This window comes from Canis lupus, chromosome 10 (assembly GCF_048164855.1).
Source record: "Canis lupus baileyi chromosome 10, mCanLup2.hap1, whole genome shotgun sequence".
Taxonomy (NCBI): Eukaryota; Metazoa; Chordata; class Mammalia; order Carnivora; family Canidae; genus Canis; species Canis lupus.
This window is the reverse complement of record NC_132847.1, coordinates 72,048,593-72,071,704: the sequence shown is the minus strand read 5'-3', so window position 1 is coordinate 72,071,704 and position 23,112 is coordinate 72,048,593. Positions and strand designations below refer to the sequence as shown.

General features: G+C 46.9%; 1 protein-coding gene across 1 annotated transcript in view; it reads right to left on the bottom strand.

The window, feature by feature from the left end:
• Positions 1-204: 204 nt before the first annotated feature.
• The window catches only part of PAPPA (pappalysin 1), a 237,608-nt gene continuing 214,700 nt past the window's right edge, over positions 205-23,112 (bottom strand). Inside the window, exons 21-22 of the mRNA XM_072842533.1 lie at positions 18,670-18,768; positions 205-6,041 (exon numbers count right to left, since the gene is read on the bottom strand). Of these exons, the coding sequence (XP_072698634.1) occupies positions 5,934-6,041; positions 18,670-18,768 (207 nt within the window). The 3' untranslated portion in view covers positions 205-5,933. The remainder of the gene's footprint in view (positions 6,042-18,669; positions 18,769-23,112) is intronic.

The following is a 23,112-nucleotide window of genomic DNA, read 5'->3' as shown; positions in this document are numbered from 1 at the left end:
TGTAAGAATGGTTTTCAGTTTTTGTATATGCAAAATATAGGTATTTTTCAGGAATTATTTATGTAGAAGATTGGGTGTATGTTGAATTCGACCTCATGCTACCAATAATCTTCCCATCTGAGGCTCTGGGGATCTCGTCCATATGAGTGTGCACATATGAGAGTCCTTTAGACTTCCACAACAGACAGAAACCACACTGCTACGTATTGAAGCATACAAGCTATTATATATTTTCATAATATAGAATTTTAAGGTATAGTAATCAACAGTGGCAAAATATTTCTGTCTTTGACATCATATTTTTTTCTTTTGTGAGATCCAACCTGTAATTGAGACCAGAGAAAACAGTATGGAAAAACAAATCCACGAGAACAGGATAAAAATATCACAAACAGCAAAATATGTCTGAGTATTTAAAACCGTATAGAAAAAATAAATTAGATGAACAATTGTGTAAATATAAATTAAAAAAGATGACATTCTTAATAAATAAAGTTTACTATTTACAATTTTATATATTGCTGAAAGACTTAACTTAGATCCATAAAAACACATAAACAGGAAAAAATAAAACCCAAAATAGGAGCAGCAAATTTATGCGCGTGAGGTACAGAAAAAGGATTGGAATTGTGTTTTGTTTTTGGTGTTTAGGCTTTTTTTTTTCTTTTTTTTTTCTTTTTTTCTTTTTTCTTTTTTCTTTTTTTTTTTTTTTTTTTAATAGTAGTAGGCCAGTAGAATTCTCATGAGAACAGATTTTAAGCACTTCAATGGAGAGTCATTATTTGGTAGTTTCCAGAAGGTGCCAAACAGATTTCAACATCATCATAATTAGAAATACCCATAATAATTATAACAATAATAAAAAGGTATAATATGATACATAAATATGGAAGAGCAGTTTGTAATATGAATACATTTTCTCTAGACGAGATCACAGTTTTATTTTGTAAATATTACATTTAAGTATATATATACACACATATATGTACAACTATATATACATGTGCATATATATGTAAATTTATATTTATATATAATATCTTTATATAGATAGATATCTGCGGACAGGTTATTGATTATAGAGACCCAAGAAAGCAACGTAATAATTGTTCAAAATTCTCCTCACTGACTGCTGGTGTAGTAGTTTAAGAAGCCCCGAGTTGTTTGCACTCAGAATGCCGTATCTTCTTTAAATGGAACACTCGATGTGGAATTTTAAGTCTGAGAAGAAGAAGAAGGGATTTTAATGACTCCCTTCCTCTTGTGAGGTTGGAAATGGCCCATAAGTCTTGACTAGACCACAGTAAACTGACTTTTACACTGTAAGATGTAATTGGCTTTTAATCAAATTCTAGAACTGGTAAAGGCCAGAATGGGGGGGGAGGGATCCAATTTACCTATGAGTGAAATATCCCCAACTACAAGCCTCTCTCTTAAGGTGGACTATGAAATCTAGGAGCTCCAGCTTTATTCCTTGAAATATCAGATGAGCACTCCCTGTCTTTCTTAAGTGACCAATGGGCCTGTGCATTCTTGAAAAGTAACCCATGGACTTTGTGTGTCTCTCACAGATTGCCACAGCCCCTTTAAAACCTCAGGGCCTCACACCATCCCCTGCCATCCCACTGTGAGGTAGGTAAGTAATATTATCCCCATTTTGCAGCTGGAGAAACTGAGGCAAATGGAGAAGCTATTTGATGACTTGTTCAAGATCACTGAGCAAACCTGCAGCCCGGAGTTAAGAACTCCAGGTTCCTTCTCTAGAGACATAACTCCTCTCTTGGCTGTCAAAGAATTCTCTTAAAGATCAAACAAATGGTAGGAATTTGGCAAAACTTGAGTAAGTTCAAAGAATAGGCTTTTATTCATTTGTTCTTTAGTTTTTATGTTTGCTGTTTGCTTGGTTTATTTTTGTTTTGTTTCTCAAAAACCATGGAAGTTACCTGTCTGGTCATGTAGCAGCTTTTTAGGAAAGTGGACCGTGCAGTGTGATTCTAAGTGCAGTCTTTATAAAGCCCAGTGCTCTACTGGTAAATACAAACATTTTATAACGTGAAAAGCACAACACACTATGTCCCCTTAATATTAGGCAAAACCAATTTCAAGCCCTCCCCACTCCCTACTACCACTGATTGCCACCAAACATATAGACAAAATGCTCCCCCAACAACAACAACTACATATCCAAGGGGGAAGATGCCTTATTGCCTGGATCTACCACAATGTACAGAAAATAAGAGCATTATAAAATCCCGCTTTATGTCTCCTGCTAGGGAAATTTTTATGCTTGTGTCTATCTACGCAGCCTGCAGAATAAACAGTTCCCTTTAGGAAGCACAAAAATAGGGGGTTTTTAAATTCTTATTTTTAATCATGCATTTTTATTTCCTTTTCATATCTTTGTCTTCTATCAATCTCTATCTGTACAGCTTCGATACCATCAATTTATTCTTTTCATTTTCCCACTTGAAGTAGTTCCAGAAAAAAAAAAATAATAATAAAACACACAAAACACAAAAACCTCAAAACTGTTAACTTGAATTTATGGTTTCCTTTCTTCCTTTCCTCCTTCCTGTTTTTTTCTTTTTTTTTCTTTTTAAAACACAGGTAAGACCTATAACAAATTGACAGTTACAACCAAGTTAAATTGAACCTGGAAGGGAGGTAGCTGAAATCTGTCTCAAAGAATTATTTTCAACAAATAGCATTTAAGCATGGGCCAAGGTGGGAAAAAGACCAAGAGAACTGTCTAGGCAGTAACTCAACATGCTGCAGCCAGGAGTAGCAGCCGATACCCTCCATCTTCAAAGCCCTACTATTTACGACCATAGATCGCTCCCTTTCTTACCATCCTAATTCAGCCACCAAAACAGACTTCCCAAGGACTGTCTTCCCTTAAGAGGTGGTTGGCACAGAATATGGGGGTAATACGAGTCCTCTGGGCATGCAGTTAGGGTTGTGGCTTGGAAAGGCTCCCCGCAACAGGGTTTGGAGAACCGTCTTCCTCATCTTTTCTTTCTTGCTGCCAACAGGCTAATACTTCTTCAGACCCAGAACCCCCAACTGTTTTAGGGCCCCCTGAGCTGCTGATCGATAGACAACAGTGCTTCAGATCTGCCTCCCTGTGAGTACTCCATTATCCTAAACAGGAGATCATCGAAGGGATAAGACAATGAGTCTATTCCCAGAAGGAAAATGAAGGCCGAGATCAGTGCATTGCATGAATAGAACGGAGTCTCTTTCACTAAGTTTTGAGAAGGGCCTTCCATGTGGGCATGAGGCTGGCCATCCGTCAAGTAGCCTGTCTTGCCTAACATTATTGGCAAATAGGAATTTATGAGTAACAGGTTTGAATGACGGTAAGGAGGAGACTGGGTGGCTCCTTGCTTGACTCAATCTGTGAGTCTGAAGATGGAAGTCAGCCTCTAGGAAGCTTTGCTCAGCTGGAGAGTGTGGGCACAGACAGGGTGAGAGTGAAGGAAGAAAGAGGACGGGGGTCCTGAAGGGAAGCTGGAGAGGTTTTCTTGTGGTTCCTGCAACCCCACCATTAGTGATGGCGTCTTCGGGTCTCCAAGACCTTCCACACTACTTATAGGTGTGATAAAGCAACTGGGAGGCCCACTCAGTTACCTTTCTTAGTTCATATCTTGTCAGTTAACCACACATGTTGATAACTCCACTAGGGCGAGAGAGGGGCTTTAACATCGGCCAGCATCCAAAGGTACTGGAAGGAGTACAAAATGGGATCTGTGCTTCCATGTTTATGATAATTTTGGTAAGGACTGGCCCTGGTAACTCTAGAAAACGCTCTGAATATATGTGAGACAGGAGTTTGTAAAAGAAGGAACTGTAAAGGATGTGAGCCTGTCCTTAACCGTGGTGGCAACCTCTCCAATCTGGAACCCAGTCTCAGGGTTTGGAACATGGTACGAGCCACACAAATCTAAGCACTGCATCCTAATTTATGGGCACCTGTGCGAAAAGCACCTTGGTATGTTGGCGTCTCAAGTGTTCTTGGTCGGCAGGTAATTGCAGTTGGGAGTAATACAGGAAGAAGCTTCCTGAAGTTATTTTTGGTCCCCATAGGACCAAGGACAATGATTGAATAACAATGCCTATCTCGGGTGCAGGAATGAGGAGGGTCAGCACATATGCCTGGGGTTTCCCATTCCAATGCTAGATTTTGTTTTTGTTGGTTGTTTTCACTAGATTTGAGATGATGTGATTTACAGCAATCTTTATGCGATACCCTCCCATTGCCTCACTTTCTCAGTTCCAGGTCTTAGGAATTACGTCCAGCTTGACCATTCTCTCTACCTCATTCTGTATTAATTTCTTCTCATATTATTTCAAAAGCAGTGGACAAGTAACGGGTGGAAAACAGGCAAAGAGGACCCCAATGAGGTAGGGGCTTCCACGTGCATGGGACTACCTTCCTCTCAACTTTTGGAGGCTAAACATGGGAAAGAGGGAAGGGTTGACTAACTGCAGGTGGATGGGAGTCCTGGTAGCTGGAAGACTGTGGAAAACATGATGCCCATGTTGGGTGGTTGGGGACTGAGGCTGTGAACTCTTTGGCTTCCCTCTGATGACCCTCGAGAACAGTTTAGACGCACCAAACCCAAGATGATTCTCTGTTCTAGGATTATAGCTGCTCAGGGCAACAGCAAAGTCCTCAGCACCAAAACCTGATCTAGCCTGGAGGGCCAGGAAAGCTTGGATAAGGAAAATTAACTCAAGAGTCCCCACTATCCTAGCAGTCTCTGGATGACCCCAACATCACAGACATTTAATACTGGTCCCCTTGATTCTAAAATCTAACACTGGCTCAGACATCCTGGACCCTCCATGAGGGTTTCAGCATCTCCAGTCCCTCTACTCCCTTCCAGGATGAGAAGCCCACCCATGGGGGATGTAACTTCTCACCATGTGGGCCAATGAGGATTTTTCTCTTACAGAAGAGCTAAGACATGAGGAGCCGTGGGAAAATGTGGGTCACTTTTAAGGCAGACTGTTTGGTTGTGTGGGGTTTTTCCTAACCTAGTCCTACTATCTTGGGGGTACTCAATGTATAGGATAGAGCAGCAGGAAAAGTAGCAGCGAATGTGGTCCCAAGGCAAGATTTGGGGAATGGGTGGGTTCTGGAGGGATAGTATGGCCTCAAGCAGGGGGCTGTTATAATACCTTGACACTGCAACCCTATGCCATTTCCAGCTTGGCCTCAAACCCTGGAGTTGGGGTAAGATTCCCCCATGGCAACAGAAGAATTTGGGGGCTTTTCATACCTTGGATTCTTTACCTCGTCCTGGGTTCTACTTCCCTAGAAGGTAGGTGATCAGAGACCATTTCACTTCTAATCCCAAAGGGCTGCACAACTGGGCATGCCCTACATGTTCCAAGCCTTAGAGTGCAAGCTATCTTGACATCTCAACACTTGGTCTTGGCAGTTTCTGTGACTCTCTTTCTCCCAAGGACAGTACTGTCTAGGAGCTTGGGGAAGGAAAGACTGAGTGTGTTCCAGTCTCTCTCTGCTCAGTCTCCCAAACTGCCCTCGTGCAGATAGACGTTTGTTGGGGGTGCGTATGCATGCATGTGTACTAACCACATATGTGCACACTCCTAAATATAGAACATGTTTCTCGCTGTGGTTGTGTGACAATTGATGAGACTTTTAGGCTCTGGGACTGCACACTTATATGTGCAATCCACCTAAGACTTTGGGATGGGATTCCAATCCATCATCCAACATGGCGAAACTTGGTTCATGCGCCCCTACTATGAGTCCTTCCTGGGTGAAATTAAAGGCAGACCGGTTGGGTGCTAAGGATCCCTGGTGTGGGGAGGCCATTCCGTTGAGCAGCTGACTGTGAAATCAATACCAAAGGGATGCGGGTCCTGGCGCTGGGAATTCTTTGTCAACTCCTTGTCCTTCCTTAGCCATGGCTGTATCCCCGGAGGTCTTTCCGGCTGTGTTCTTGGGCCTGGGGGTCCCGACAAGCACAGTCACCTTGTAGGTCACAGGACATAGGGAAGGGGGTGACCTGTAGAGAGAAAGAGAGATGTGAGCCAGGTGGTTGGGTCTGATACAGTAATTTTCAGACAAGTAGTGCAGAGCAGAAGGGGAATGACGGGGTTGGGGGCGCGGGGGTGGTGTCAGGTAGCAGATTCAAGTTCAAGTCATAGCTCTGCTGCTTGCCAGCCCTGTCATAACTTTTACCAAAGTCATTACAATAGCAGCTTTCATTTTTGAGGGCATTTATGAAGGGTTAGGCAACGCTTTAAGATAGGTGCTAAAACCACCACCCTTTTACAGGCGGGGAAACAGGCTCTCTGAAAGGGACAGCCATTTGCCCAAAGTAATGAGTGGCAGACGTGGTCATTAAGGTAGGATAAGCTATTTCTCTCCAAGCCTCAGGTTCCTGGATGTAGAACTGGCATCATCAGCCCCACCTCGCACTGGGAATTCTAAGGGCTGAATGAAATCATGGGTGAAAAACTGGAAGGTACTGTCCCAAAGCTGGTTGATAAGACTTGCATGACGGAATACCTAACTTACAGGGCTGCTGTGGTGGCCAAGTGAAATTAAGTATATGAAAGCGCCTTCTAAGAAAGACACACGCTAGGAATTTTGACTTGGGGAGGCAAGGATGAAAACAACTAGTGCATGTCTCAGCAAGCTCAGACCGCTTTCCAGGGGGCCTGCGATCTCAGTGGGGGACATTTCACATAGAGATTTTGCATAAGGCTCGGTTGAAGGCTCTCGGAAAAAGGTAAGAAGGGTACAACATGATCTGTTATCCACATATATTATGAAAGCTGGGGGAAAAAAATGAAAAGAGATTAAACATTTTTTTTTTAAATGGGAGGAGCACCTGGGTGACTCAGTTGGCCGAGCATCCCACTCATGATTTCCACTCAGATCGTGGTCTTGGGATCGAGCCTCATGTAGGGCTCTGCCCTGAGCATGGAGTTTGAAATTCTCCCTCTCCTTCTGCCTGCCTGCCTCTCTCTCTCTCTCTCAAAGAAAAAAAAAAAAGGGAAAAGCCTGAGTTTTGGTTCCCAGTCCATTCCTTCACATGCTCTGTGACCTTGAGCTGGCTCTCCTTTCTAGAAACTGAGAGAAAGAGCGAATGTCTTCTCGATGCAGCAGATGATCTTTCCAAAGAGCACAGTGCAGTCCCTGCTTGAGCCCCAGCCTGGGCTAACGCAAGCGGATTTCAGATTTCACCTCATTGCATCATGATATTTGCATATAACTTTTCCCAGAGGGTCCCCCATCTGCGCAGATGGATTTAATGACCTCATTCGCCTCCTGCCTAGGCAGGGTCTCCAAGTGCTCACACGGTCTCAGAGAACATCTTTGTCCTCCTCCTAGCCTGTGGACTCATTCTCTGTATCTAACTCTTCTTGCTGCCTCTTGGCCTGCCTGCCTCCCCTCCCTCGCTCCCTCCCTCACAACCTCTCTCCATCTTGCAATTTTGCAATGATTTGAAATGGAAGATTGGAGCCACTTACGTGATCTTGAGCGTGTGACAATTTCTCTGAGCCTCAGTTAATTCAGTCATTAAATGGGAATAACGAAAGCCTACACCTCCTGAGGTTGTGATGGAGGATAAGGGAACTGACGAAAAGCATGTAACACCCAGTTCTTGGCATGTGCTCAGTGCACAGACCGACCAATCAAAGGATAGGTATCTCCTCATCTCTCTCCCTCAGTGAGGCAGGAACCATGTCAGTTTTGTTTTCTGAGCCTGAGCCACTGAATGAATGAATGTCTCTGTTCATTTCTCCATCTCTTACTGACCCTTTCATTGTACTCATGACTAGCACATCTCTGTTTCTTTTCAACTCCTAGAGCATTCCCAAGAATGTAAGCTTTCTCACTGATGCTCCTTCCACGCAGTGCCTGTCTTTCTGCACCCAGCAGCTGGCCGTGCCCTGTTCAGGACCTCTACCTCCTGGTCATCATGCCTTTGCAGAGACTGTGCCTTCTAATCTAGAGAAGTCTTCCACAACCTCTTTATCTCTAAGAGAAGCAGAGAATGTTAGACTTGGAAGAGACATAGAGGACATCCTCCAGTCCAAGTGGGGACACTGATGACAGAGCCAAGTCCAAGTCTAATAACTGAGGTCAAGTAGGGAGAGTATGATCACGGGGGCCAGGAAGCCTGGACTGGCATCCTTGCTTGACTCCTAGTCACTGAGCAATTTCCGGAAAGTCCCTTCACTGTCCTGATGCTTAGTTTCTACATCTACAAAAGGCTGATTTTTGAAAACACTGTATTGCATGCGGTTGTGAAGATCACATGAGAATAAGCATCCAGAAGCCCCAGCACATGGCCTGACACTCAGGAGATGCTTGATGCTGAATACATATGTGCCGAGTCATATTTCCCACCAGCTCACATTTCGCCATCTGTGACACCTTTGCTGCCCATTGTCCCCCTTTCCACCTCCCTTCCCTTTATCTGTTCTCTTCTCCTGCCCTTGCCCATGTTCTAACATTAGAATGATCCAGTTACCTCTAATGTCCTGTGCACAAATTCTGGCTCTGACCCATGAGGGATAATTTCACTTCTGATTTAGCTCCCATGCTTCCTGCTGCACCTCACATGGGCAAAACTGGAACAGGTCTTTTAGAACAAGACCCCAAGTCCTCAGCATGAGATCAAGGCCTTGCATGATTTGCTCACACATACTTCTCGGGCCTCTCCTGGTCCCCTTCTCCTCCTCACTCTCTGTGGCTTATTTCCTTCTTGTTCTCTCAAATATCCCATGGGTTTTCTTACTTATTTTTTCATCTATAATCAATATTTTATTGAAAAAGTGACAGGAAAATAGGAGATCACTGTTGTATAGCTTATAAAAGGAAACATAGTTAGGTTATCTTGGTAGATCACCTGGAATTACTGAATGTTAAGGCTTTCTGTGATAGAACACACCTTCGGGAGGTTGTGTGGATCATTAATGTTGCTTTCTTGCACATGAACACCCCTCTGTGAGTCTGGCTTTTCCTCTGTTGCCTGGCATAACACTGTTGAACCGCATATACAAAGAACCACCATCTGAGCAAATCTCCAGCCATTAACATTCCTCTGCCCTCACTGCTGTGTCCTGACCAGCTTTCCTTCCTCTCTTGAGGTCCCATCTCATGTGTCACCACCTCCCTCATTGGTCTGAACAAAGATGGCATTATCACCTACGTTCCACATCACAGCATCCTATGTAAGCCCTCCGTGTACCAAAATGCTCTGTATGTCACCCCTCTCTGAGCAGGGAGCCTGTCTTTCATTGACCAGAGTCTTTATATATCCCATAACAGGCACTCAATGGGCCCATGAATGGAGGAACAAAGGAATGCATGCATATATACCCAGAATCCAAGGCGGGGAGCCTCTGCTCTTTCACTCACTCACTGTGACAGGTGCAGGTTGCCCGCCTTCTCTGGCCTTCCCTTGCCCTAATCTGTACACTAAGATTCAATGTTAATGGTCTCTACCTTCCCATCTGTCTGAAAACCTTCCTCAGTCTGAGAAGAGTAGAAGGCAAAAGTCCTGGTCAGAATATAGAAATTTAGACTTTCTCTCACAAATGCTGCCCTTTCTGCTATCCCCAGTTCCTTCAGCTTCTCCACAACCATCTGTTGCCAGGGCTCTGCCCCAGTTAGCTTCTCTGGCCGGCCTGGCCACCCTGGCTAAGTGGGCATGGTATGGCCGTTCTCGTTCCTCCCCAGGTCAATCCAGGCAGCTCTGACCTTTTCTCAAAGAAACATGTCTGAAAACCGAGAGAAGGAACCACAGTCAGAACATAACAAAGTCTGGAAGGCTTGGTCTCAGGAGGCAGATCTGGAGCCTTCTTATCTTCCGTGTATGCTGGTATTGAGCCCTTGTTAGGAGTCTAGGAGGCAGACGAGCCTGGGTTTGGGTGTGGGCTCTACATAGGCGCTGCTTGACTTTCTGTAAGCCCTTGGCACCCTAGGGACTTTGTCTCCTCATCTGTAAAATCAGAGTCCTCTGAAAGATCTCACCGGATTCTGCTGAGGAGTCAGTGAAATAGCGTCTCCAAATGAGCTTACAGAGGTCCTAGTGCAGAGGCGACGTTCAGCAGCCTGTCTCCTCCACCTGCCTGCCTCTTGCAGCTCAGTGAACTGCCTGTTCAGAGCCTGCCCCGGGGTCTCCTCTTCTCACAAGCTTCCTCCCTGATCAAGGGCCTATGAGTGGGAACAGAAGGGTAGCAGCTGGCAGCTCCACCCCCTTCCCAGGTGGTTCCTGGGTCTGAACTGGGGCAGGTCCACAGCAGTGACCAACACTCAACACCCACGCTAGCACTTCCGGAGGGCCTTCCGTGTGCCAGAGGACTCCCACCTGCTGGCTAGTCCACTCTGCACAATGCCACGAGGCTAGCGTGGTTAGCGACCCATCTTGTGGATGAGAAGACAGAGGTTTCAGAATGTTTAGAGCACAGCAAACTTGCCCCGGACCTCACTACCCCTTAGTAATGAGATGACAGGATTCAAAAGTCCACTCCAAGAACTCAGAGAGCTTTTCAGCAAGTGAGAGTAAGAAGGCTCCTCCTCCACAGCCTGGACAGGATGTTGCTTTGTCTTTTTCCAGCCAATAGCCTTTTATCCCTTTATCACGTGCCTGGCTGAGTGAACCCCATGCGCATTATCTCACTCACTCTTCCCAGCACCCCTAATAAGGTGGCTATTCTTACTAGCCCCATTTTACTTCTTAGAGGGAACTACAATGCCCAGAGGTGAGTCACTTGGCTGGCAGGTGGCCTGGGATCTGCAGCCCCATGTGTAACCTTCTCCTCGACACCGACCCCCCAGGAGGCAGGCGCAGCAGGAGTCAGAGTCCCCTTTTGACAGAGGGAGAAAGTGAGGCACAGAAAAAAGGGCCACATCCTGGTAAAGTTAGCTCTGAGCCCGATTCCCAGATTCCCTGACTCCCCAAGCAGCGTTCCACCTTCTCCCCCCGATGGCCTCCCAAGGAAACCTACCACCCGCAGCACAAACGCTGTGGTGGCCAGTTTACATTTGGGATTCCCAGCACCGTGTGGTGAGGCTATCCCATAAATGGCTTGGCCACCCACTCTAGGATTCTGTGAACAAGCCCAGGTCAATGACTAAAGGCCAGGATTCTCTCCTTTTTTCCTCTGGGCTGGAGATGGTGCCCAGGCTCAGGGGCTTCTCCTCTGTGAGCTGCCCGGGAGAACAGCTCCATCCGTATGTGTGAGAGGCTCAGGAATGCAGCCCAGGCAAATGCACCGCAAGGCCCTGGCTGCGGGTCTCCCCTGATGCTGGGAGACAGGCAGGGCCAGGATTCTGACTCAGACTCAACAGGGAGGCCACAGCAGAGAGTGTGCAGCATGGGGAGCAAGGGGCGGCCTACGCTGAACGGCAGAAAGCCTTGACTATCCCCCCGCCCACTGCGGGAGCTTGGGCACAAGTCGGTTCACCACCTGAGTGCCAGGGACGTCATCGTGTTGATGGAAAGATTTAATGAGATCAAGTGGACCAAGGTGTGATGTCAAGTACAAGGACTCGCTGTAAGCTCCTCGGAGGTAGGGGAGACACACGCCTGGCACGGGGCATGGAGGAGTCCATGAATAGAGAGGCTTGTTTCAATGTGGATACAGTGGTCATGTGGATAAGGGAGGGGACGGTGGAGAGAAAGGAATGAGATTTGGGTTGGATTCCTTGCGCTGTCAGGGGCTCCGTGTATGCTGTTAGGCAAGTTATTTTCATTTTGGCGGCTTCAGTTTCTCTGTTTGTAAAATGAGGGTAATGACAGTCCTGCCCTCTGGAAATATTTTACAGAAAGTATAAAATTCGAGGGAAGCCCTCAGCATCGTCTATTGCTTATACTATGTGCTCAGTGAATGCTGCTGCTGCTGCCGATGGTGGTGGTGACAGTGATGCTGGTATTGATGGTGGTCATGGTGATGTTGACAGTGGTTATGAGGATGGTAATTTGGGGGGATAGGAGGGTCTGACCCCTTCGCAGGATCAAACGAAAATGAGTGTCTTATTCATCCACATGAAAAAGTCAATGCTACACCCCCAATAGGAAAAATCATAACATTCCAGAAGCCAGTGATTTTTGGGACAAGGAGGAATTAGTGTAGTCTGTTTAGTCATCTTCCTGTTGTCTTTTACTAATCTTCCAAGGTAAACATGTCTAGCCCCTCTTCCAGGAAGCCTTCTAGGATCCTCTATACTAGTTCAGTGCTTAGAATCACTGAAATACTCCTACACTCTGTGGATAAAGTTCAGGTTCTCTGGCTTGGTTTAAAAAGCCTGCTTAAGGTTCATTTTCTTACCTCTTACTACTAACATCCCCTCTCATCCTGTGCTCTAGCCACACTCAGGGAATTGGGGTTTCCTTAGCATGCCTCTTTCTGTCTGGGCCTTTGCACAGACTGTGCCCTCTGCCAGAAACTCTCTTTTCTCTCGCATCTTAATCCCTGGTCTTCCCTCCCCCACGGACTCCTTTTACCTGGCTATGACCTACTATGCCTTTCATGTTCACCTTTGGTGTTTCCTTCTCCAGGAAGCTTTGTTGACTCTCCTCACTTGCTCTATCTGTCTTAATATACTCTAAACACATGGCCATTAGTCCACCAGACATGAACTCAGCATGGTCAGGACCAGGTCCATCGTGCTTGGGGCCTACAACAGTGTCCGTCACATAGCGGGTGCTCACCAGCAGGGTATAGTGCAACTAGGGATACCTCATTGAACAAACAGATGCACATCCTTGACCTCACAAAATTTTCATTTGATCAGCAAGAGGGGAGGGATAATGAGATGATAAATATATTTTCTAGGATGTGCCAAAGTGATAAGGGTTATAAAAGAAAGAAAGAAGAGTGGAGGCCAAAGCAAATGGGTACGTGAGTGCCAGGGGTAACGTAAGGTGGGTGGTCAGGATGGGGCTCATTGAGAACTTGACACTTGGGCAAAGACTTGGAGGAGGTAACACAGTGAGTCATGTGGATTAATGGGGAAGAATGTTGTCAGCTAAAGGAGGAGCCAGAGACAACGTCTGTCAAAGGTAGGAGGACACCCAGCTGGACAGTCCAGAGGGCTGGAGTCAAGTGAGGGAAGGTACTGATAATAGGGGTGAGGTCAGAGAAGTGTTGGGGGTAGGCAGACAACCAAGGGCCTGATAGGTCATTGGGAGGACTGGTTTTTACTCTGCGTAAAATGGGGAGACACTTGACGGGCTTTGCAGAGGTGTGATACCCCAAGACTTATTTCGGAGGACCACTCTGATTGCTGAATTGAGATTTTAAGAGCCACTGAGGCACATCACCAACTCTGCAGCCCAATACCCAACCTTTTAGCATGGACCACTCAGCTAAGCAGGCTGCTGTCCATCTACTGATTTTTATCTTCCTACATCCTATAGAATCACTAGACTCCTTAGACCAATGGGCTACGCCTGGGTACAACGTCCTTTCACAAGAAACCACGCTTTTACTTCGATTTAGCAAATAAACAGAACAACTCTATACTGAATGTCATCAGTTAGGCATGCCATCCTGTGCTGAGACATGTTTCTGGGATTAATTTCTTCTTAGCCGACTGGTCTCTGCTCCAAATAGCCTTCAGGTTCCTGCCAATGGCCAATTCCCTCAGGAAGCCATGTGGAGAATCTTTAGACATGAATATAATCCAAATGTCAAGAGATAAAACCCGAAGGTGAGCCTGGCCTGCCCAGGGTCACAGAACTAAGTCACAGAACTGGGACTACACCCCAACTTCCCAGACATCCTCCAGAACCAGTCTCTTAGCAGCTGTCTAAAACACGATCATAACTAGTGTTCCAGGCCACCACGCCTCACGAAACCTTGCTACGCTGAATAAGTTAAGGCTGTTTCCCCGTCTTCCCTCAAACCTCCAACACATGGCTACTAGAATGATTCCAATTATAAATGAATTTCTCTGTTGTTGTTATGAGGGTGGATTATTGAAGCAACCATTCTGGAAATCTGCTCTGTATTCGAGACTCCTCAAGGCTCCAACAGGAAAATAATAAACGGACATGCTGAGAGGCTGAGTCCTGCCCTTTCCTGTCTGCCCCGCACTACAGACAGGTGTCTGGATGGGAAACCGGTCACCCCGTCAGACGGAGTTTCCTGCACTGTCTTGCTCTTGTCTGCCAGCCGGGCCCGGGTCACCCCACAAGGCAGATGTGGGGAACAGCTGGTGTCTGGACAGACGAACACGGGGAGGAAGGATGAAGGCAGCAGACAGACATCATTCTGGGCCAAATGACCAGGAGGCCCTAGGCCTTGGAGACTGGGAAGAGGTTAAGTTAGAGAGTTGGCTAGAAGGATGTCTGCGAGAAGAGGCCGTGCGCTCACGCCCGGGCCTGCTGTCCAGGAGCACCAGGAAGGAAGACGCCCACCCACCAAGGGAAGGGCGAGACGCAAGCCCGTTACAGCGGGATGTTCGGGGCAGGGCTCCGAAGCAGCACCTCGCGGCCTAGACTCGCGGTCTGCCGCTCAGCTCCAGCCCTCGTGGTGGAGGAGCCCGGCTCCGCCCGGCCCCCCGGCCTCAGCTGCGGGGTCTGGACGGTGAGGATAACAAGACAGCACCCGGGACGGGACGACCGTGTGATGAGAAGAGCAGACAGCAGACTCGTGCCCCGTTACCACCAGGCTGGGCCCATCGGCAGCCCTCAAGCGATGGTAGCGACTGCTGTTTGGAGCCACGAAATCCTAAGTCCTCCCCACAGCTCTGCCACCTTGTACGAGTGACTTCACCTCTCTGAGCCTCAGCTCAGTCCACCTTGCCAGGTTTTACCCGAGTCTCCAAGTGAGACGACATGCACAGAGACCCCAAACCACGGCCAGGCTCACAGGATGGGCTCCACAGATGAAATCACTGTCACGTAGGAAGGCCATGAAGCCGATCCGGCCTGTCAGTGACCTTCTGAGTGCCGGGCTGCGTGCTCGTGGGCAGGGACCTCCCACGATGGGTGCCCGGGGCCAAGAGTTTAGGTGGGAACTAAATGGGCCCAGTGGTAAGGGGCAGGGAGTGAGAGGAAGGAAGCCAGCCTCTGGCCCCTCTCCTGCTATAAGAGGCTTCCTGCTGTGGAAGCTGGAGACAGAAACCAGGACTTTTTTCCACTCAGAGGAAACTGCTGTCTGGGACGTCAGGGATGGCTGGCAAGGCTGGGAGCCTCAACGACTCTCCACCCTGTCTTTGCTGCCGGGAAAAGCTGCTTTCACCTTTGCCAAGGGGAGGGGTCCGACGGCCAAGGTTCCCTGGCAGGCGGGGTTCACTGCGAATTGTCTCCAACCAGAACGGGGAGGGTCATGCCCACGCACCCTGAGGACTCAGCCCCACACACAGGGAAGAGCTGGGCTCCTGAGTCAGGACTGGGTTCAAACTCGGGCCTTAGCACTTGTGGCCAAGTGAACTCAAGCAAGTCCTGCAAGTGCTCTGAGCCCAAACTGGCTCACCTGTGCAACTGGGATGACAGTGACCTGTAAGAGGGGAACATGGGGCTTAAAGAAAGAGACAGGGGACAAGCATCTGGCAGGATGTCTGACCGCTGTGGCGACTCCCTTAGGGGTGTCTCTATTTCTCTATCCTCTATTTCTCCACCTGCTGGCTCTATAAGGCCATCTACTGCAGGCAGTACAGCCGGGTGTACACAGGGAGAGAGCGTTAAAGCATCCGAGAAGCCGGACTTTACTCAGAAGTTAAACTGGGGGATTGAAATGGTAGAAGTACAAGTTTAATTTGAGATGCCTTTCTCCTCCAGAAGTCAGACTCCCAAGAATCGCAAATCTGAAGGAGGCCCCAAATACTGTGGACCAGGAACAACCGTAGCAAAGCCAAATGCACCAGAAGAGAGGCCGTCAGTCTGTCATCCACACACGTAGTGCTCGCAGGCTCTCCGTCCTGACTTCAACCACCCCTCACCTTCCCCAGGAAAGCTACTCCTCCTGCAGGTCTCAATGTAACCATCTCTGACCTTCACACCGGTCTCCGTAAGATTTGCACCTTTGCTGTCCTGCCCTTCTACGGAGGTACCACCACGCACGGTCGTATACCTCCCTGCCCACGCCTGGCTCCCCTAATAGGCCACAAGCCTTGCGAGGGCAGGTGCAGGTCTGTCTCGACTTGGTCCAGTGCTCACAGCTCGGTGCGCTGCTGGGCCCACACAGGTGCTCGAGGAACAGGCATCTCATTGAACAAAGGATGCTGGGCTAGCTGCATCCTGCAGCCCCGGCCGACAAGAAGGATCACCAATTTAACGTGGAAGAAGGGGGTCTTTTCACACAAAAAGCCTAAATTACATATATAATGTGGGTAGAAAAGGAAAGGGGGAAAAAGGACCAGAAAGCACATTCAGAACTAGCAAAGAACTGACTCTGGGTCCCTCACTAAAGAGGCAGCACTCACCCAAGGACGCTGACGTCTGAAATTATTGCAACTGAGCCCAGTATGAACATAGAGTCAAAATGGCCATTTGGTGTATATATATGTATTTTTTTCAAGTGACTGTAATAATTTGGAGTCTGCACCTGAACCTCAGTCTCATGACTTCATGTTCCCACCATGCACTCTGTAGAAACAGCAATCCATTTAGGGGAGTCTCCCAATAAAAAATAAATTAGGGTTTTTTTTTAATGTTTTCGTATATAAGTTATAGGTGGTAGGAAAATTCTTTTAATCGGAGCTGCTCTTGCTCCAACTGATGGTGTCACATGAATACTGTGTCATATTCTACAAGAACTTCTATTTAAAACACAACCTCCCTTGTGCATTCACTTTTGAACACGGTGGACTCCGAACACGTGAAATCGACTCTCCTGTATGCTGTATTCGTTTGGCACCAGGGGTCAAGAGCCTTAAAAATGCTCACACCTTTCGTCCTAGTCATTTCCATTCTAAAAAGCCAACTGTCGAGGAACAGAGCTGGAGAAGTATCTACGTGCTAAGATACGAGCATCGTTATTTATCTTTGCAAGAAACCAAAGTAACCCAAGAGTTAAAAATAACAGCCTGAGGTGAATGGTCACATAAATGATGATACATCAGGACCCTCTGATAAATAATAATAGAGCAAAAACGACAGCTGTAAGGTTTATGATGATATCAGATCATTCTTAGGTATAAGATTTCCTATGCTGGGTCAAAACAGTATCCCAAACTGGAAATGCAGTGAGAGACCCACAGGAACACATATCCACACACCTACACACGCGGTACAACGTGGCACAAGGAACCAGTGGCTGTTTCTGGGCTGTCCGACAAGAAGGGATTCTGCTGTCGTTCTGCTTTCTGGATTTTCCAAAAAAGTATTCTTTCATAATTGGGTGAAAACTAAAATCCATTAGTAGGAAATGAATTTTATTCTACTGTATTTGAGCAGAAAGTACAGACCTACACTAGGGATGATTTAAAAAAAAATTTAAAAAAGGAGGCAGGCATGCTAAAATATTGCCCATTCGAGACTGGCTGATTCCAGAGAGCCCCCGCAGCTCAACCCAAAGATGCAGCTTGAGTGTGTTCCTTGGGTTTTGCCCTGTTCATCCCCACATTCTAGGGTCAGAGCATCTTTCTTAAAGGAACTAATTCTTTTACGGATGGTGCGATATGGATAGCGACCCTGAAACCTTGCTCTGTTTCTGTCCCTCACTCTGCCACCAGGGACAAACCGTTTCTCCTGTATGGGCCTCAGTTTACCCCCATTATGAAATGAGAACTGCGGGCCTAGATAATCACTGACAGCACTTCAGCCAGGATGGACTATGACTGGTCTCAGGAACACAGCTCCCCCTTCTTTGAAGAGAAAGAGATGATCTCAAATGATTTTTCAGTGCAGATGGTAGATGAGTATAAAACCAGAGATCGTTCCTCATGAACTCGTTTGTCACCCAGAGCACTTCTCAACCTGGGTTGCCCAGCTCTCAGCAGGAAGAAAGTGGGGGTGGCCACTCTTCCATGAGCAGTGGGTATGCATCATAGTCAAATATCCCAGGTTGACTCGAGACACTTGAATCACTCCTGTTATACCTTAATATGCAAAGGAAGAAAATCACAACCAAGACCACCCCCCCCTAATTTTACAAGTGTGAAAAACCAAACAGGTTATAAAACAATTAAAGGCTATGATTTACCTTGTTAAGAATGTCCCATCTTCTCTCTGCCCCTAGATGTTACCCATACCCCCTAGAAATGCAAGTTCTCTCTAAGATTTTACCCTCTCTGGCCCCAGAAACTCATCTTTTCCTGGCTACCTTCCTGTTCCTTTCTCCTTATCCCTCAAGTCTCAGTGTCGATGCTGACCCCTTGGTAGAGCCTTTCTCCAGCCTCTGGCCTGGGCCCTCTCAGTGCTCTATCCTCCCCCTTATGAAAGTATTGATTACACTTGTACTTATCTGCTTCCACACCAGGCTCCAAGCCTTGAGGCTAACGAACCACATCTGCAAAGATCATCCATGAGTCTGCCCACCAGCTCAGGGCCCAGCACATGATATTAGCTCAACTACTGGCTCAAAGAACAAAAAATACAATACAGTACAGCACAGCGTGTGAGCAAGTGCTGACACAACCAGGGCCATGGGTCGTCCCACATGCCAGTGATCCTGGCTAGGAACCAGGAGAGACCTGCAGAGGGTGGCTGCCCGGGGGCCTACCTTCTTGGTCTTCACTGTAGAGGCACAGCAGTCCCCACCATCGTAGTTGCAGAAAGCTCGGTTGTTGATGGCATCACAGTAATTGTCTCCCATGAAGGGCTGCAAGGGGGAAGAAAGGCAGAAGGAAGCAGCCTGTTAGTAACCTGGAGTGGGTGGGGGATGGCCCTGCACCATGGTAATTGTTCGGCTCTCTCTCATCCTTTTAAAAACCTCTGCAGGCAGCTTGCCTGGCTTCAAATGCCAACACTCCCTTGGACAAAGTATTGCTTCTACCATTTGTAAAGACTTATCTAGCCACATTTTCCCCAACACAACTGTGGTTATGCCGGTAGACACACCTGTAGGCTAGGGTATGCAAAGCCACAGGACAGATCGCTCACATCTCTCTAAAGCTTCTTCATACTTGAAGAAATGATTAGAAAATTTGAGGACCCTTCTCCTACTTTTCCTAGTAGTAGGTAATATAAAAACACCATTTATAATACGATATAAGCTGAATATAATCTGCACAAGACCTGTAAGGATCAAACCTAAGAATTCATAGGAACTTGGCGCAGTGGTCTGTGCATGATGGTGGGCTCCCTCCCCTCTAGCACTGGAGGACAGGTGTACTTGATGCCACATGCATTACATGTTTGCTGTCTTCTTTGTGAGGTAAGCCCTGCCATTCCCACTTTTCAGATGAAGATTCTGAGGTTCAGAGCAAGCAAGGGGCTCAGTCGAGATCACCCTGGCAGGGGCAGAGCAGTAATATAAATCTACTCTGGCTTCTTATTTTTTCATTGCCATTCGGGTCTGTATCAAGCACATATGGTTCTTTGCTTTTTTCCCCTGTGTTCCTCCAACACTGTGGTACCCCAAAGATGAGGGAAAAGATGATGGGGTTAAGTCATCACTGATCTGAACTGAGAGTAATCTTATGGGAGAGTCAGGAGTATATGTAAACCTCCTAACACCTTTGTGTCCCCGTCCGGGCACCAAGCATACTGTTTTCCAATGTCTGCTTAGGAACCTGCAGCTGGTGCAAGACTGTGAGGCCGTTGAACACATGTGCGATATCCAGTTCATCTTGGTCTCCCTATCACCTAGTTTAATGCTGGGTACAACTTTGGCTCTTAGAGATGTTTTTAAAATTGAACACATCGTATTGGTATATGGAAAGGCATTTGTCAGGGATCCAGAAAACATGGGTTCCAGCCTAATACACCTCAGCCAACTGGAGGGGTTACTTGGGGATTTTGGTTAAGTGGCTTATCTTCTATGGGCCTCATGACTCTCAGTTGTGAAACAGAGAGGCAGGATTAGTCCACTAGTTTCTCAAAGCAATAAGCATACCCCTCCTCACATCAAAAGCAATGCTGTGTGACCCTTTAACATAGAAGACAGTAAGACCTCCCTGATTGAAGTTCAAGTTGGGCTCTCTAATGCTCAAGTGACTCACTGATGGGAAAGATGTAATCAGTCAGCTAGGGCCACTGCATCTCAGCACAACCCCTGTGATCCAATGGTCTTTCCTTCCCACCCTGACTGTTATGGGGAAAACCAAGCTCACAAGGAGCCCCTCCCATGTGACATCCCTGAATTTTGCATTTCAGCTCCAAATTCACCGAGCCTTTGTGCTCCCAATTCATGATGCCAGATTCCACTTGATCACCATCCTCAGGGTCTAAAAAAAATATCTTAGCAAGACAGACAGAACCAAGAACAGGCGAGAGCTGTGCTCAGGTATATATGTGCAAATGTGCACGGCTATGAACACAAGTGTGACTCTGCTGAGTATCTGACAAAATGAACACGTTATTACATTCATATTCGAACAGAAGGGCACAAACAACAAACAAAGGATAAGCCCTTGGGATAAGTCCTTGGTTTTTCTCTGTGCCTTAGGAGATGTGCCTGTGGGATCTGTTCTTTATGACCTTTCTTATATCATTTAAAACAGAGTAAGGAAGGAAACCAAATGTTCCTTAGAATGAAAGGAACCGGCTCCGTAAAAGAGTAGCTGAGGAAGAAGAGAAAAAAAAAAAAAGATAAATGCATTTTTTTTTTTTTTGGCACCTGAAACAATCAATCTCCAGTCTCCTCCTTGGCTACCCTCCCCTACATGTCCTTTCCTGCAGCCACATCTGTGCGTCCCTCCACTCATCTTGTACTTGACCATATTTACTGAATGCCTACTACATGTGCTAAAGAAAAAGATACAATAGTCAATATAGATCGAGCTCCTACTCCTCCAGACCTTACACTTCAGCAAGGAGGCAGACTTTAATCAAATAATCACACATCTAATTGGCCAATTTCAACTCTGATGAGCACGACAGAGGAAAGGAAACACGATGCTGTTAAAGAGTAAGAGGACTGGACCTAATCAGGGAGCTCCGTGAAGATGTCCCTTAGGAAATGACATTTCAGCTGAGATCAGAAAGATGAGCAGGGGTTAATTAGACGAGGGCGGAGAAGGGAAAATTCGTAGAGAGAGCAAATAACATGTGAAAAGCTCTGCTACTTAGAAATTTTCCCCATCCCTGGTATTTCTCATGGCTGCCACTACTACTGTGGCCTGGCAAGCAACTCACCCTTCGAGACCTAGCTCAAACCTCACCCCTCCAAAATGCCTTCTCTGATACCCCCAGGATGTTCTGTGCTTCTATAGCTTCTTGTACTTATTTTGGCTACAGCTCTTGGTACATATTTCAGAATTCTCTTTAACTGTGTATCTCCTTTGCCACACTGTGAGCTCCTGACGGATGAGACTCTGTGTCATCCTAGATTTCCTAGCAAAACGTGTGGCAATTTGAGCAAAACTTCACCGAACATGTGTTCCTTAAATGTTTATCCAGTAAAATGCTGCATGGATGGCTACACAGATACATGGATGGACAAGGGGCAAGAAGATACCACAGATGACTCTGGAAGAGAGCATAGTTTTCACTCGACTGAGATCATTGTGTTCCCAGAACGTAGAGTAGCATCAGGCACAGAAGAGGCATCGGTGAAGCTCTGATGCATGAAAGAGTGAAGTGACCACATTGGACACAGCTTGGGGTGGACGGCTCAGGAGTTCCCAAAACCCTTCCTCAATCTTGGCTACCTCTAGGGCATTCCGGGTTGATGGTTCCTCCCTAGTCCCAGAGTTTATATCTCTTCCAGGCGTTCTTTTCAGCCCCAGACAAGAGGCAAACTATAAGCTCTAAGCTAAGGAAGAAAGGAGATGAGGGGCACCTGCAAGGGCAAAGGCGATAAGCATCGTTGGCAGGGCTCAGAGCCTGACAGGTGAGGGTCTCCTAGGCCCCAGTGCTGAGTCAAAGGAGGATCGAATTCTGCTGTCACACTGGCTGCCCAGACCGCCGACTCAGCAGAACGAGTGCCCAGGTAATACAAGCTTCCTTTTCTCCAAGCACTGGACTGATCCAGAGAGATGGAAGGAAGCAAGAGCCACAGGGCCTTGGCCTTGGTTTTGCCATTCCTGGCTGAACCTTGGGAGAATGGGGGCTCTCAATGACTATAGCATCCAATGCCCTGAGAAGATGCCACAGGGAGCCCCTAGCCAATACACAGAAACAAAAGTGTGATCCAGGGGCTGTCTTGTGACACTTGCAGGTCAGGGGTGGTTCATGAGTGGGAGGTGGCCTAGTGGAGGAGAAAAAAGCACCAGCCTGGAGTCAGGAGACCCAGGTTCATGCTTTTGTGCTGCAGCTTTTAAGTTGTGGCTTTTATGCCCAACCTTGGGCCAATCCATCTCCTCTCTGACTCTCATTTTCCACTCCAAATAATCATGTGTAGGGTTAGATCACACCAAGAACTCTTCCAGGCTGGGTATTCCCTCAAATCTTAGATCTGGCTACACCTTTAAAAAGTCAGGTACAGATCATCTAGAGGAGCATTTCTGACTCTCACATTCTAAGAATTTCACCAACTACATTTCCTAGAGCTCAATCTAGTCCGTTTCACATGCATTTTCCTGAGTGGGCTCTGAGAGGGGGGCACAGATATTTGTGTATCGACCTGGATGGGATTAGGGGCCACCTTTTCCTTGCCAGCTGAGAAGACCCACAAGGACTTGGGGTGCACAGAAATATATTTTAGTTCCAAAGGCAGTGTAACCCCTTAGGAATACAGATGACATTCTAAGTACCCTGGCCCTTTCCCTCCCCAGGCTTGTCACTGAGTCACAGAGACAGATCTCCATAATGCCAAGTTCCAGGGAATGATTCAAGTCAGAGGGGATCTTCACTTTCAGCTCTATGGTCGGGGCTAAGGTGGCCATATTACTTCTGGGGTTGAAGAACAAGTGAATGACAAACGTGTGGCAAAAGGGAGTGACCTGCAATTAATGGTCAGCAGTAAAGTAGGAATTAGAAAGAAAAAAAATGCACCCTGTGGTTCTATAAACATTAAATGTGACAATTTTGGTAAAATGCCTGGCATGTTATAGATGCAAAA